The 16,041-nt window shown below is 45.6% G+C and overlaps 1 protein-coding gene across 1 annotated transcript in view; it reads left to right on the top strand.

The window, feature by feature from the left end:
• Nucleotides 1–16,041, top strand: part of MTX3 (metaxin 3) — a 102,898-nt gene that overhangs the window by 47,381 nt on the left and 39,476 nt on the right. Inside the window, exon 6 of the mRNA XM_033929205.1 lies at nucleotides 11,566–11,642. Coding sequence (XP_033785096.1) covers nucleotides 11,566–11,642 — 77 coding nt within the window. The remainder of the gene's footprint in view (nucleotides 1–11,565; nucleotides 11,643–16,041) is intronic.

Raw genomic sequence — 16,041 nt, 5'->3', positions numbered from 1 at the left:
GTTGTTTAGATGAATAGATATAATACTGTCCGGATTCAAGGTGTTGCTGGTGGTGGTGTTAGGGTAGTCATGAGAGCATTTTCTAATACTTTTGTGAGGTTATGATGATGGGAAGTGTTTTTTGAAGAGATGAGTTTTGATTTCTTTTCGGAATACTTTAATGTCTATTGATTTGGTCAGTAGATTGGTGATGGTAGTATCGATCTTTGCTGCCTGTGTCGCTAAAAGGCTGTCATATAGTTTCTTTCGTCGTGTTCCTTTGAGAGGGGGGTGAGTGAATAGGCTCTGAGTTCTCCTTAATCTGTGTGAGAGGTTACGGTGTAGTCTGTTGTTTAGGTAGCTGGGTGCTGTTCCATGTATTACTTTGTATAGTAGACAGTAGAATTTGAACTGGGATCTTGCTTTTATTGGTAGCCAGTGTGAGTCTAGGTATGCTTTGGTGATGTGGTCATATTTGCCTAGTGAGTAGATGATTCTGAGGGCTGTGTTCTGAACTGTCTGTAATTGTTTTATCATGTAGTTTAGGCATGATAGGTATAGGCTGTTACAGTAATCTACAATACTCAGTACTAGGGATTGTACTAATATCTTATATTGATCTTTGTTGAAGAATTTTCTTATTTTTCTTAGGTTACGTATTGTGAAGAATGCTCTTTGGATGATTTTGTGGATTTGAGACTGCATTGTGCAGTTTCTGTCTAGTAGGATTCCCAGGATCTTGAGTGTGCTTTGCATTGGGTACTTGATTGTATTTACTTCTAGTTCTGTGAGAGATGGTTTTTTTTTCCCTTTCCAGTAGTAGGAATTTAGTTTTTTCCGAGTTCAGTTTTAGTTTATGACTTGACATCCATTTTTCTACCGTTTCCATTATCATTTTCAGGTGGTTTGTGGATAAGGGGTCTTGAATATTAAAGGGGAGGAGGATAGTTATATCATCTGCGTAGCTGAATGATACTGTGTTTAGGGCGTCTAGGGTTATGCCTAGGGATGCTATGAAGAGGTTAAATAATATGGGTGACAATGGTGATCCTTGTGGTACTCCACATGGGTTTGACCATGGGTCGGATATGTGCTCTTTTGATTTGACTTTGTATGTTCGTGTTTTGAGGAAGCTTTGGAACCATTTGTGAACATTACCTGAGATTCCTATTGCGTCTAATATCTGGAGTAGTGTGTGATGGTCAACTAGGTCGAATGCCGCAGAAAGATCGAGTTGAATGAGAAGCAGCTTGTTTCCTTTGCTGAGGTGTTGTCGGGCAATGTCTAATAGTGATATCAGTAGAGTTTCTGTGCTATGGTTGGATCTGAATCCAGATTGTGATGGATGTAGTATGTGATGGTCTTCAAGGTAGTTGGAGAGGTGTTGTGCGACAAGGCCTTCTGTTATTTTAATGTATAGTGGGATTGAAGCGATTGGTCTATAGTTTGCAGGATTATCTATAGGACCTTTGGGATCTTTTAGGATAGGTGTAATTATGATTTCTCCTAATTCCGGTGGGAAATGACCTTCACTTAGTGTTGTTTGAAGCCATAGTGTGAGGCTAGCTTTAAATTTGGTGGAAGCTGTTGCTAGTAAGTATGAGGGACAGTTGTTCAAGTCACATGAGGATTTGCTGTATTTTTTGTAAAGCCTGTTCAAGTCTGACCATTGTATCTTTGGGAAGTTTGTCCATATCCTGTCTGCTGGGATTGCTTCATCTGTTTTGGGATTGATTAGTATTTCTTCTATGTTGATTCTTGAATTGTTGAATGTGGATCTGGTTGTGATGATTTTGTGTTTGAAGTGATCCGCTAATTGGGTGGCTGTGGGAGTTTGGTTTCCTTGGGTGGCGAGAAATGGTTTGGTATCAGTGAGATTTCTTAAGATGTCAAAAAGTATTCTTGTGTCTGGTTTTTCGGTGCTGATGAGTTTGGAGTAGTAGTTTTTTTGTTTTTCCTTCAGTTTGGTATTGTATTGTTTGGTTAGGATTTTCCATTCATCTTTGATGTGATTGTGTTTTTGTTTTTTCCATGTCCTTTCTAATTGTCTGCATTTTCTTTTTAGTTGTAGAAGTTCGTCGTCGAACCATTTATTAGATGGTCTGTCTATTTTGTTTTTGTTTTTTATTGGAGCTAGTTCGTTTAGTGTAGATTCACTGAGGGTCCGCCAACTGTTTATGAATTCTTTGGGGTTATTGGGGTCGATTTCGGGGTCGACTGTGTTCCAGAATGTGTGAGGTTCGATTTTCGGTCTGAATTTGATGAGTGTTTTCTTTGGGATGGGTTTGTTGTTATTTTGAGCCCAATTGATGGTGAATGAATATTTGAAATGGTCTGACCATAGAGTAGGGTGCCAGGACCCGTTTGAGATGTAGATGTTTTGTGTGTTTTGATTTGGAGATGAATAAGCTGCTATATCGAGTTGATGACCTTTTTCGTGTGTGGGTTCTGGGTTGAGAATTTGATAGGATAAAGTGTTGAGGTATGAGAGTATATCTGTTGTTTGTTTGGATGATTGATCTTCTAAGTGGAGATTTAAGTCTCCGAGGATCAAGTTATGTGTGGAGGAGAGTGAGTTCTGGAAGATGAATTCTTCAAGTTCTTGTTTTGAAGTGTTCCATTTACCTGGTGTAATGTAGCATATAAGACAGTTCAGGTTTCCATTGAGTGATTTGTCAGATATTTGGCAGGCTAGCAGATCAAGATAAGGGGTGGAGTGCTTGGTTAGTACGTCGATGTTGAGATTGTTTTTTGTTATGATTGCTAGACCTCCTCCTCTTCTGTTTTCTCGACATACTACTTCAAGTTTATATCCTTTGGGGCAGAATTCTGTGATGCTTGGATCTGACTCAGAGGTGAGCCATGTTTCGGTTAGGAAGAGACAGCCTAGATTGTCTTTGGTCAGCCAATCTTTGATTAATTCTGCCTTTGGGCTGACGGATCTGATGTTCATATAAGCGCAAGCAATTGTAGTGTATTTTGTGGTTGGTGTAGTGGTTGTATTGATGATAATTCTTGGTGAGGTTTGGTATTTTTGTGTGTTTGAGTTAGGTTTTGGTGGGGGTCTTTTTCCCCAGATGGTGGGGATGCTGGCTTGGCTGGATAGTGGGCATGGAGTTAGCGTTCTAGTGGTATGCAGTTTTCTGGTATGTTGAACAGGTCTGTGTGTTGTTGTTAAGATAGGGATGGTTTGTATTTGGTAGCCTGTGGTTTTCCATTTTGCTATAAATGTGGCAATTAGTATGAGGGCAAGAATGAGGTTGTGTGTACGCAGTGCCATTTTTTTTTTTTTTTTTTTTTATATTTGTGAAGACTGCGGTTTAGTAGTTTTTTGAGTTGATTGTGAGAGTGGATGTATGGGTTGTGTTCAGAGTTCGCTGGAGAGGTGGCTGGAGAGGCAAGGGCTCTAATAGAGAGCAGAGTCCTCCTGCTTGCACGGCGTCGGGCGGAGGAAGGAGGGACAAGATGGCAGAAACTTCCTCCTTCCTCTGCCTAGGAGTCGCTGGGTGGGGGAGGCTTTCGGTGGCCCTCAAGGGCTGAAGAAAAAGTCCGACTCAAAAGTCGGTCTGCGTTCGGTGATCCGCGGTTGCTGGAGCGGCAGGGGCTCTAATAGAGAGCAGAGTCCTCCTGCTTGCACGGCGTCAGGCGGAGGAAGGAGGGACAAGATGGCAGAAACTTCCTCCTTCCTCTGCCTAGGAGTCGCTGGGTGGGGGAGGCTTTCGGTGGCCCTCAAGGGCTGAAGAAAAAGTCCGACTCAAAAGTCGGTCTGCGTTCGGTGATCCGCGGTTGCTGGAGCGGCAGGGGCTCTAATAGAGAGCAGAGTCCTCCTGCTTGCACGGCGTCGGGCGGAGGAAGGAGGGACAAGATGGCAGAAACTTCCTCCTTCCTCTGCCTAGGAGTTGCTGGGTGGGGGAGGCTTTCGGTGGCCCTCAAGGGCTGAAGAAAAAGTCCGACTCAAAAGTCGGTCTGCGTTCGGTGATCCGCGGTTGCTGGAGCGGCAGGGGCTCTAATAGAGAGCAGAGTCCTCCTGCTTGCACGGCGTCGGGCGGAGGAAGGAGGGACAAGATGGCAGAAACTTCCTCCTTCCTCTGCCTAGGAGTCGCTGGGTGGGGGAGGCTTTCGGTGGCCCTCAAGGGCTGAAGAAAAAGTCCGACTCAAAAGTCGGTCTGCGTTCGGTGATCCGCGGTTGCTGGAGCGGCAGGGGCTCTAATAGAGAGCAGAGTCCTCCTGCTTGCACGGCGTCGGGCGGAGGAAGGAGGGACAAGATGGCAGAAACTTCCTCCTTCCTCTGCCTAGGAGTCGCTGGGTGGGGGGGGCTTTCGGTGGCCCTCAAGGGCTGAAGAAAAAGTCCGACTCAAAAGTCGGTCTGCGTTCGGTGATCCGCGGTTGCTGGAGCGGCAGGGGCTCTAATAGAGAGCAGAGTCCTCCTGCTTGCACGGCGTCGGGCGGAGGAAGGAGGGACAAGATGGCAGAAACTTCCTCCTTCCTCTGCCTAGGAGTCGCTGGGTGGGGGGGGGCTTTCGGTGGCCCTCAAGGGCTGAAGAAAAAGTCCGACTCAAAAGTCGGTCTGCGTTCGGTGATCCGCGGTTGCTGGAGCGGCAGGGGCTCTAATAGAGAGCAGAGTCCTCCTGCTTGCACGGCGTCGGGCGGAGGAAGGAGGGGCAAGTCTTCAGCTCAGTCTTCACCCGAGAAGCACCGGGGCTTGGCCCTCAGCTACAGACAAGGGCTGACTCAGTTGACCCGTTTAGTAACTTCGAGTTTACGCCCAGCAGTGTCTACGGTGAGCTGTCGAAGCTCAAGGTTAACAAGGCAATGGGGCCTGACAACCTACACCCCAGGGTGCTTAGTGAGTTGAGTGAGGTCTTGGCAGAGCCACTGTCAACGCTCTTCAACCTCTCACTTAGTACATGCAGCGTCCCGTTGGACTGGAGGATGGCTAACGTCATTCCACTACACAAAAAAGGCTCAAAGATGGAGACAGCAAACTACAGACCAGTGAGTCTAACATCGATAGTGAGCAAACTAATGGAAACTCTAATCAAACACCAATTGGATAAGATCCTGGATGAGGAGAATCTGCGGAATCCCCGTCAACATGGATTTACTAAGGGGAGATCCTGCCAATCCAACCTGATCAGCTTCTTTGACTGGGTAACGGGGAAGCTGGATGTTGGGGAGTCCCTGGACATTGTGTTTCTGGACTTTAGCAAAGCATTCGATAGCGTACCACACCGCAGGTTGCTGAGCAAGATGAGTTCTATAGGATTAGGTGACACATTGACGAAATGGGTTGGGAACTGGCTTGGAGGTAGGCTTCAAAGGGTAGTGGTGAACGGCACCCCCTACGAAATGACGGAAGTGATCAGTGGAGTGCCACAGGGCTCGGTCTTGGGCCCGATCCTATTCAACATCTTTATAAGAGACTTGGCAGAAGGGCTTTGCGGTAAAATAACATTATTCGCCGATGACGCCAAACTAAGAAATGTAGTGGGCAAATGCACAACGGACGAAGATTCAATGCCCGACAACATGATGCACGACCTACTCCTACTAGAGCGCTTGTCTAGGACCTGGCAACTCAGCTTCAATGCCAAAAAATGCAAAGTTATGCACCTAGGCAGCCAAAATCCATGCAAGACTTATACCCTTAATGGGGAGATCCTAACTAGAACGGTAGCAGAACGAGACTTGGGGGTGATCATCAGTGAGGACAGGTGGAGCCAGTCAGGTGGAGCAGGCTTCATCCAAGGCAAGACAGATCATAGGTTGCATATGCAGGGGTTTCGTCTGCCGTAAGCCGTAAGTCATTATTCCATTGTATAGATCCATGGTGAGGCCCCACCTGGAATACTGTGTGCAATTCTGGAGGCCGCATTATCGCAAGGATGTGCTGAGACTGGAGTCGGTTCAGAAAATGGCCACCCGGATGGTCTCGGGACTCAAGTATCTCCCGTATGAAGATCGGTTAGACAAATTACAGCTATACTCGCTCGAGGAGCACAGAGAGAGGGGGGACATGATCGAGACGTTCAAGTATCTCACGGGCCGCATCGAGGTGGAGGAAGATATCTTCTTTTTCAAGGGACCCACGGCAACAAGAGGGCATCCGTGGAAAATCAGGGGCGGGAAACTACGAGGTGACATCAGGAAATTCTTTTTCACTGAAAGGGTGGTTGATCGCTGGAATAGTCTTCCACTGGAGGTGATTGAGGCCAGCAGCGTGCCTGATTTTAAGGCCAAATGGGATCGACACATGGGATCTATTCACAAGGCAAAGGTAGGGGAGGGTCATTAGGGTGGGCAGACTGGATGGGCCGTGGCCCTTATCTGCCGTCTATTTCTATGTTTCTATAATGGATCTCTTACTATATCATTGTTGTCTTAGGACGCACCCTCCCTGACAGGGGATACAGGATCGCAGTTGGGCACATTGGAGCTTATGATAACTCTTGTTCCTGGGGATGATCCCATGGTTCTTCACTTGTTTAAATCCTCAGCTCTCGTGGACCTCATCACTGATTCCTCTATCATGAGTTGAGTGAGAGCTCAGTCTTCTGCATTCCCCTGTCATCCTGCCATTAATGTTTTGGTCATGGAGCATTGGGATGTTCTAGAGGGGTCCATTAAACTGGCAAGGACTATGGCTCAGCTGTACCCTATGGCACAGGAGTGTCACCAGATGTTCACTCAGCCCAAGGTGAATTCCTTGGTAACAAGGTTTACTAAGTGCACCTCCCTTCTGAGCCAGGGTGAAGTGGAGTTAAAGTATATGCAGGATCACTGAGTGGATGTGGTTCTCAAGAAGCTCTTCAAGGCTTTGGCTTTGGGAATCAAAGCTGCCACTGCGGCATCCTTTGTGACCCATGTCTACCATACCAGGTTACAGACTCTTGCGTGTGAAAGCGATGAGCCTGTGCCTTAGCTCCTTCTGTCTGGAGTGAATTATGTGGCTGATGCTCTATACGACATCATTAGGCTTCAGCTTATTCATTCTCAGCCCGGAGAATGCTCTGGATCAAGCAGTGGGCTGGTAATTCCACATCCAAAGCTGCCCTCAGAAGATACTCCATATACTTCATCGTGCCAAAGAAAGGCTCCCATGTTTGGAGACCCATTATAGATTTTACTTTTGTCAATGCAGAGCTTAGGGTGCCATGTTTCCACTTGGAGACAGTTCATTCTGTCATAATGGTGGTGGCTCCAAGTACTAGGGTCCATGGAGGCCACAATAGATATAGTCCCCTGGGCAAAGGCTCACATGCGACCTCTCCAGTACGTGCTGCTAGCTCGTTGGTCTTCCCATGTGGACTCTCTGAAGGACTCCCTACCTTGGATACTGGAGGCCCGGGACAGCATCGACTGGTGGCTCCAACTTCAGTCTCTCACCAAGGGCATGCCTCTCCACATAGCTTCCTGAGTTGTTGTAACGACAGATGCCAGTCTCTTCGGCTGGGAACTCACTGCAATCATTGGCCAATTCAAGGACATTGGTCGGCTTCCCAGAGAAAGTGGTCGATCAATAGGCTGGGAACTCTGTGCCATTCGACTAGCCTTACAGAAACTGCAGAAGACATTGGAAGGCTAGGCGGTCCAAATCTTCTTGGATAATGCTACAGCGGTAGCCTATGTCAATCGTCAGGGAGGCACCAAGTGTACCCAACTGTGTCTGGAAGACTGCTTGTTCAACTGAGCAGATCGTCATCTTCAGGTGCTCTCAGAGGCGCACATAGTGGGAGCAGCAATGTCCAAGCAGATTTTTTCAGCAGACAGACCCTGGATCTGAGCGAGTGGGTGCTGTCAGCGTCGGTCTCACTGAGAATATCGATAGGTTCGGCCGGTGTTTGACCTCATGGCATTTGCGGAGAACAAGAAAATGGACAGGTTCTTCAGTCAAAGGTCTGAGTCAGAAAGCATGGGTCTGAATACTCTGGTCTAGCCGTGGCTGTAGAGCATGCTGTAATGTGTTTCCTCCAGGGCCCGTGATAAGCCAAATCCTCCAATAGATTGCAAGCCATTGGGGAAAGGTCATTCTAGTGGCTCCAGACTAGCTGCGCAGACAGTGGTACATGGATTTGGTGCATCTTTGGAAGAGTCCCGGTCTCAGGCTTTAGATACTACTGGACCTTCTTTCAGTGGTCATAGAAGATCCAGATCACTTTATTCTTATGGCATGGTATGGTACTCAGAAGTGGTCATTGCCACCCTCTTTAAATCTAAGAAGCCAACAACGGTCTCGGCATATGCTGCTAAAGCGTGGGAGATTTTTCAACATTGATGCCCAGGAAAATGTGGAACCATTTTCAGCTCCAGTCTCTGTGGTGTTGGCTTTCCTCCAAGCCAGCCTTGACAAGGGGCTTATGGTGGCTCCCTTAGAGTCCAAGTAGTAGGGCTGTCTTGTTTCAGAGTTCGAGACCACAGAGCTACACTGACATCTCATCTGGACATAGCCTGATTCCTGAAGTGTGCACTGATATCAGGCCTCCGATAAGATTTCCTTTTCCATTGTGGAATTTTAACATGGTTTTGTGGGGCCTCAGCCAGGCTCCTTATGAGCCTCTGAAGGAAGCATCTCTAATGGATCTGATGCTCAACACATTTTTTCTGGTGGCAGTGAACTTGGTGAGATGGGTCTCAGCTTCAGGTGCTTTCTTGCATAGAACATTTCCTTAAATTCACAGAAACTGGAGTCTCTTTGCACACTGTTCCTTCTTTCCTGCTGAAGGTGGTTTCAGCATTCCATGTTAATCAGGAAGCCAGATTGCCAGCATTCAGTCCATGGGTTCCAGGAAACAGGACCAGATTCTGAAGAAGTTGGATGTGAGAAGAGTGTTTCTCCGATGAAGTCACCAATGAGTTTTGACTATCTTACTATCTTTTTGTGCTGACAAATCAAGCTAGGCAAGGTGTGCAAGATTCTAAGGCCATGATTTCCAGGTGGATCCGCAGGGTAGTCTCTTTTGCATGCAGTGTGTGTGGGAAACAGGTGCATTTGACTAGAAGTGTCGTTTTGTTGTAGGCCAGAGCTAGGGCAGTCTTCCCCCCCCCCCTTCCCCCCTCAGAGGAGATTTGTAGGGCAGATACGTGGTCCACTCTACGTGCATTTGCCAAGTTTTTTAGAGTAGATGTGATGGCAAGGGAGGACTCTGCCTTTGGGTCCTCAGTGTTATGAGCCGGTGCAGTCATCCCGCCCTAGATTTCTGGTACTGTTTTGCACTAGAAAAAGAAATTAGGTTCTTACCTTGCTAATATCTTTTCTTGTAGATAGGTGTGTCATTCTGGACCCTTTCTGCTGTCTCACTGAGAATGTTCTCCAAGCCTGTAATTTGGATTCCAGTCAGACCGTAGAGGCTTGGAGAGTAGTCTATTAATGGCATACTTGGGGATACTGATTTGAGCTCCATTAATATTTCTGTTGGCATGGTTGTTTCTCTGTTTTGATTGTTGATGGTTAATATGTTAGTTATATTTGAGCATAATAGACTGGTTAGTTGGGCAAGTTTCTCCATATCCCTACTTCACATTAGAGAGTTGCGCTGGGACTGAAATCAAACCCATCCCCACTGGAATCAAACCATTTTCCTGCACATCCCCGTTAGAATCTAATCTGTCCCCACCCATCATCTCTCCATCTCCATCCATACCCATAAACTTCAGAAGTAGTTATTTCATTTAATTATGCTACTGAAGTAAAGGTTCTGGTAGAGACCCACTTACAAATAAGGAAAAACACATTATTAATTTGGAAATATTGGGAAGAAAAAAATACTGTGTAAACAGGTCTCTGCCAGAGTCTCTAATGTAAATATAAATACTCCAGCTGATGAGGACCCTCAGGCTATGTCAGCTGAGGACTTCCTCTGAAGGTGGCTGGCACCTCAGTGGCTCAGGAATGCTGCCAGCTACTGCTATGCTTGGTGGAGTCCTCCTGGTCACCTTTGGAGGAGGCCCTCAGCTGGCAGTGCTTGGGGATCCCCACCAGCCACAGCAAGGGTCAGCAAGTACTTCAACACTAGAGAAATAAAACCAGAAATTCATTTCCTTTTTGTTTTGAACACAATACAAAGACATCTGCTACCGTATATACATTTCTCAAAGATAACATATTTTAGTCAATAAATTCCTTTTTTTACTTTTCTTGTCTGGATATTTATTTTTCCATCAAGTTGGTTCCAGATTCACTTTTTTTTTTTTTTTTTTGCTTTCCTGTCTTCTGTAAATTCTTCTTCAAGCAGTTGCAGTCCATTGGTTCCTCATGCCATGGTTCAGCATTTCTCTCTTCCTCCCTTCCATTGTACAGCATCCTCACTCCCTTCTATCCTGGATCATTCTCCCTATTTATCCCCTCCCCATACCTGCATAGCATTTCTTCCTCTCTCCTCCACTCCCATGTGCAACAAGTCTCCCTCTCACTGTGTACCATCTCTCTTTCATTCTCTTCCTGCTAAGAGAATGGGGAAAAAGAGAGAGAGAGGGATCCAGTGTGCATCTCTCCCACCTCCTGTACTGCCACATTTCTCCCTCTCTCATCCCCCGGACCATGAACAGCATCTTATGTCCCTGCCCACCAGCCCCATGTCCATCATTTCTCCTATCACCCCTCTCCCTTTATTCCCTTTGCCATCTCTTCCTCTATTCCCTTCACCACCATGTCCAACATTCCTCCTTCTTGCATCCCTTTCAATCTGTCCCACTGTTCACTCTCCACCACCATATCCAACATTTCTTCCTCTTATCTTTCTGTTTCCCATGCATCTCTACCTCATTCCTCTCCCTTCCTATGCCCAACAATTCTCCTCTCTTCCATTCCCCATGTACACAATCTTTTTCCCTCTCACTTACATAACCATGCCCAACAGTTCTCCCTTTCTATTCCCTCCCCATCTCAGCTTCTCTTTCCCTCCCTTCTGTGTCCCTCCCTTCTGTGTCCCAAGTTCATGCCCCCTCCTTCCTTCCTTCATCCCCAGTTTGTGCCCCTCCCATGTCCCAATGCGCTCCCTACTTTGTCCCAAGTTCATGCTCCCTCTCTCTTTCTTCCTTGTCTCAATGCACTCATTCACTCACTCCCTTCCTTCTGTGGCCCAATTATTTTGTGCCCCCCTCCTGTGAGACTGTACCGGAGCTGTCCCGGTTGGCTGCCTCCTTCTTGCCTTCCAGCCGCACTTGTTGTTTTGCATGGCTGTGAGTAGTGGTTCCTGCATGTGGCTGACACAGAAGCCATCCCTCTGACATCAACTGTGGGCAGCGTGCTGGGAGTTCTGCATGCTGCTTTGTTGCGGGGCGAGTGTGGCTGGAATCAGGAAGAAGGAAGCTCTGCTGGGTACACAGCACACACTGGTGAGAGCCACTTGAGGTGCCTCCATCCCCGCGTAATTCCCAACTGCCCCTTTCCCATACAGCTCTCTATTTCACCTATGTTTTATGAAAGGGCACTTGCCTGATTTAGAACTAACTGTAGGGAGTGGATTCCTTCTGCAAGGCTCGCAGCTACAGGGAAATTATCCCACTTGTCCAGAATGACACACCTGTCTACTAGAAAAGATATTAGCAAGGTAAGAACCTAATCTCTTTTTTTTTTCTTTTGTTAAGATATACAAAGATGCCAAAGAGTGCTTAAATCTTCTGTCAAACAGATTGGGAACATCTCAGTTTTTCTTTGGAAATACGTGAGTAGCCAGTGCAAGAGTAGATTCCTTTTTGGCAGTAAGCAAAATATTTTAGGATTCTAAATTATTTGGATTACTTAGCTAGTAGCTTTGTTCTTGTGAGGACATGCAGGAATAATATATGGAGTGATATCATCCACGATTCCTGGTACAGATACATATCAAGTGCACTGTCACTTTAAATTTTAAGGCAATGCTTTGTGCTTTCCTCCCAACATTGGCTCATAGGACCTGCAGTTCTTTGTTTTCCATGGAATTGAGAAGCTGTATTTAGCGTTCTCCTCAGCGCATCAAACTTTTTAAAATTTTTGGTGCCTTCTCATCATTTCTTTTGGTTTTGTCATTCTTATTTTATCCACGTTCCTTCATTCCTACTGAATTTTGTTCTCCAGCTTTTCGTGTTTGGTCTTTCAGTCCACCTTGAGCCCATTTTCCTTCCCAGGTGCATTGATATTTTTATTTCGGGTTCTGTTCTAATTGACTTCCACGGGCCATAGAGCCCTTTGACTTCGCATCAGACATTTTCCCCTCCATGTCCAAATTGGTACCTAGCAGCTTCAAGAAATGCTGTCGATGCTATAGGACCATCTCAGGCTCTGATCTCCACAACTGGTGTGTTCAGTGCCTCTGTCCTGAGCATCAGCACATTGATTGTGCCCTATGTTCTCTTATGCAAAAGAGGTCACTGAAAGCCCACAAACTTCAATTTAAAAAACTTTTGGTACCGGGTCTGCAATATCGAGCATAGCTGAGGATTCAGCCTGACGCTTAATTTCTTGTAGTGCAGGCATCAACACCACATTGAGAATGTCATGCATCAGAATTGATTCAACACAGATACTCTACTACTTCATTGTTAATGCCACAAACATCAGGGGTTCTAGCACATAAGAAAGCTAAGAATCATAAGCTCTCCTCTCTTTCTAGACATATCACTGCATCCTTCCAGGCATCATCTTTGTTGATACATGCAAAGTATCGATATGCAGATGACCGTTCTCCATCTATATAGCTGGTTTCTCTGCAGAGACGTGCCTTGATGTCGATGTCTTCCACACCTCACCAACCAGTACAGCAGATTGCTTCTATGCCACTGTCTCTTATCAGTACCGGTATTTACATTACAGGAGGAAATCTGCCATTATTCAGACAAGAGCTATCAGGGCTACTACAGACACATTCCATGCAGGCTTCAAAGGCTTCCATGCCTGCCTCATCCCAGCCCAGCCCAAGCATGGGCTACATATTCAAGGACATCTGCTCGACATTGACCAGAACCCACTCAACACATGCATTGTCCTCACTGAAGAGGGTTCAATTGTTTTACCTCGACGCACCTCAACGTACTCTTGATATTTTCCTTGACATACATTCCTAGATACACCAAGGAGGGAGTACATTGAGGAATCTGACTTTGATATTTCTCTCCACTCTAGTGAGGAGCTAATAGCCTTCTCTGCGGAGGAATCTTATAGTATACCTTATGATCCTTCCCCACCTAAAAACCTATTGGCTTTTCTGGTACCTATAAAAATGGAGACTGAAGAGGAACCTCGTTCTGAGCTCTTTCAAGTCAAGAAGCTCAGAGTCTTCCAAATGAAATCATCAAATTTCCTTTGCACAAAGTCATGAAGGATGCTTTATTTAAAAACTGGGAGACTCCCTTATCAGTACAAACATGTCCAGGATTTGTCTGGCCTCAGTTTCAACACTATTAGCTAGTTGTAGTTGGCTCTCAAGTGATCACCTATTTCCCAGTCTTATGCTTCTGTTCCCTCTGGAAGAGAGGCCAGAATGTTAGATTCCTTTGGTAAACATATCTTCTAATCTACAATGCTGATTAACAGAATAATGGATTATCAATATTACATGTCCATTTTATCTTAAATCTCTACTAAACAGTTGTCTGACTTATTAATATTTTCTATCAGATCAACTAAAACAATTCCAACAATTCTCTAAGAACTTATTTACTACTAGAAAATTCTTGGCCTGAGCAGCTTTCAATGTCTTCTCCAAAACATCCGTTGTAGTTGTAGCTGTAGCCATGCATAGAATGGCCTGTCTTCAAGCCTCTGATCTAGAAACTTCAGTCCAAGAGTGACTCTCCAATGTCCCTTGCAAGGGAGATGACCTATTTGGAGAGAATTGAAAAAGATGCAAATAAAATTAAAAAGCATAATGATACAATAACAACTCTTTTGAAAGCACAGACATCTCAGTCTTCCACATTGTCCCACAGATACTCTACCAGTTCCAGATATACCTCATATTGCAATCCCAGGCATCGCTACAATCAGCCTTCCTCTTCTTCTAGGTCAGTGATGGCGAACCTTTTAGAGACCAAGTGCCCAAACTGCAACCCCAAACCCACATATTTATCGCAAAGTGCCAACACAGCAATTTAACCTGAATACTGAGGTTTTAGTTTAGAAAAAAACAACTCGTACATTAACATCTTTTGTCTTATTGTAAATCATTTTTTATTATTTCAAAAGGAATACCAATGCAACACAGCACCAAAACAGCATACAAGAACATCCACATAAAATTCCCCCCCTCCATTCCCACCAACCTCCCATCCAGGGAACAGTCACCCAACCCAGTCCAAACAAGGAGTGATGTGCATCAATTCAGCAGTCTACCTCTGGCACGCGGACTCAATGTCGCAGCGAACGGTAACCAACATTGGAGAAACAAAATGCCCCGTTTAGAGTTTAAATTGAAAAGAGCTTGACGTTCAAACCTAGCTGTCTGTATCATCAGTGACTGCCAATGCATCAGGGTAGGAGTCTGGGGCGACAGCCAGCATTGTAATATAGACTTAATACTCATAAGTATCGATTTTTGTACAAACGTCGTGCTTCCCCTTTTCACCGGGAACAAGGATAAGTTCAAAGTAAAAAGAAAGGTATCAATGGGCCTCCAGGAACAGTTCCACGTCAAGGCAATCTGATTGCCCAGCCTTCGCCAATAAGCCTTTATGCTAGGACAGGACCAAAACATATGGTCCAAAGTAGCTCGGGGCGCCCCACAGTGAGGGCAACAGTTCGAAGAGCAGAGGTGCGCCCAATACGCTCGGACCGGTGCAAAGAAGGCCCGCAACACAAACTTGTAGTACCTTTCCGATTCTATTGCAGATTGCAGTACTCTAGGGCCCAGTTTTAAACTACGTTTTATAACCTCCGCTGATATCGTGTCCTGCATATTTTCAGTCCACCGAGCTGCCACCGCTGAATAGTCCAAGTCTCCTGCCAATTCTTGCAGAAACCGATGATGAAACCGGAGTGGAGTAATAACTTAGGCAGTCAAACAAAGAGAGTCCGATAATTTCTCCTGTATTCTGTCCAACAAGGCAGTACGAGGCAGTGAAAGAATATAATGTTGTAATTGTCTATAAGAATACCAGTCGTGGAGTCCAAAATGAAAGGACTCCCGCAGTTATTGAAACTCTTGAAGCCTGCTATCAGGCTGTAACACCTGGGACAAATACAGTAGTCCTTTAGAAGTCCAGTGCAAAAAGGTCCCCCGGCCCATCCCAGGGAGAAAAGCACCGTTACCCCGTATAGGCAGGCACGGAGTCACATATGGGCTAAGCTGTAACAATTTACAAAGACATTTCCAAGTTTTCCTTGCTGGAAACAAAAATATATCTCCAAAAGAAGGAGAACGCTCCGGCAATCGTTTAACATGAAGTAAATAGCTAAAATGATAAGGAAAGAACGCCATACATTCTACAGTCGTTGCAGAGAAATAAGTAGTCATACAAAACCAGTCATTCAGATGTCTAAATTGGCAAGCCAGATTGAATCGGCTCAAATGTAATAACCCCATACCCTCCTGATCTCTAGACAAAAACAATGTGGCCAAGGGAATACGCGATCGTTTACCCCCTCCCCCCCCCCCCCACAAATAAGCAAGTAAAGACCTCTGCAATAAGAACAGATAACCCCGGCGCAACAGCAAGGGCAACATTTGCAGTGCATAAACCCATTGGGCACATAAGGAGGAAAAGTGCCTTCTTCCAAAGCCCTGACATAATAACGAAAAAGAGATTCAGAAAGTTGCGGAGATAACATTTTATAAAATTCAGGAGAAAACCCATCAGGGCCCGGAGCAGTACAAGTACATAATTGTTGTATTGCTTTCTGAATCTCCAGACCCTGAATGGGCTTATTTAAAACTTTACACTGCTGCACCGTAAACTGAGGCATACCCGCGTCTTCTAAATAGTCCAGAATGTCCGGACCCTGATAAGGACCCGGGTTAGCATAGAACCGTGAAAAATGCTGATAAAAAGCATCCGCAATGTCATGGGGCTTGGTCGAATAAGAGGTTACCCCCTCCTAATCTTAGCTATATACCTGTCATCTTGCCAATTTTTGGTTAAAGCAGCCAG

This window comes from Geotrypetes seraphini, chromosome 1, assembly GCF_902459505.1.
Source record: "Geotrypetes seraphini chromosome 1, aGeoSer1.1, whole genome shotgun sequence".
In the NCBI taxonomy this organism is placed as follows: Eukaryota; Metazoa; Chordata; class Amphibia; order Gymnophiona; family Dermophiidae; genus Geotrypetes; species Geotrypetes seraphini.
Note: the sequence above shows the minus strand (reverse complement) of the source record. Positions and strands in the feature narration are given on the sequence as shown.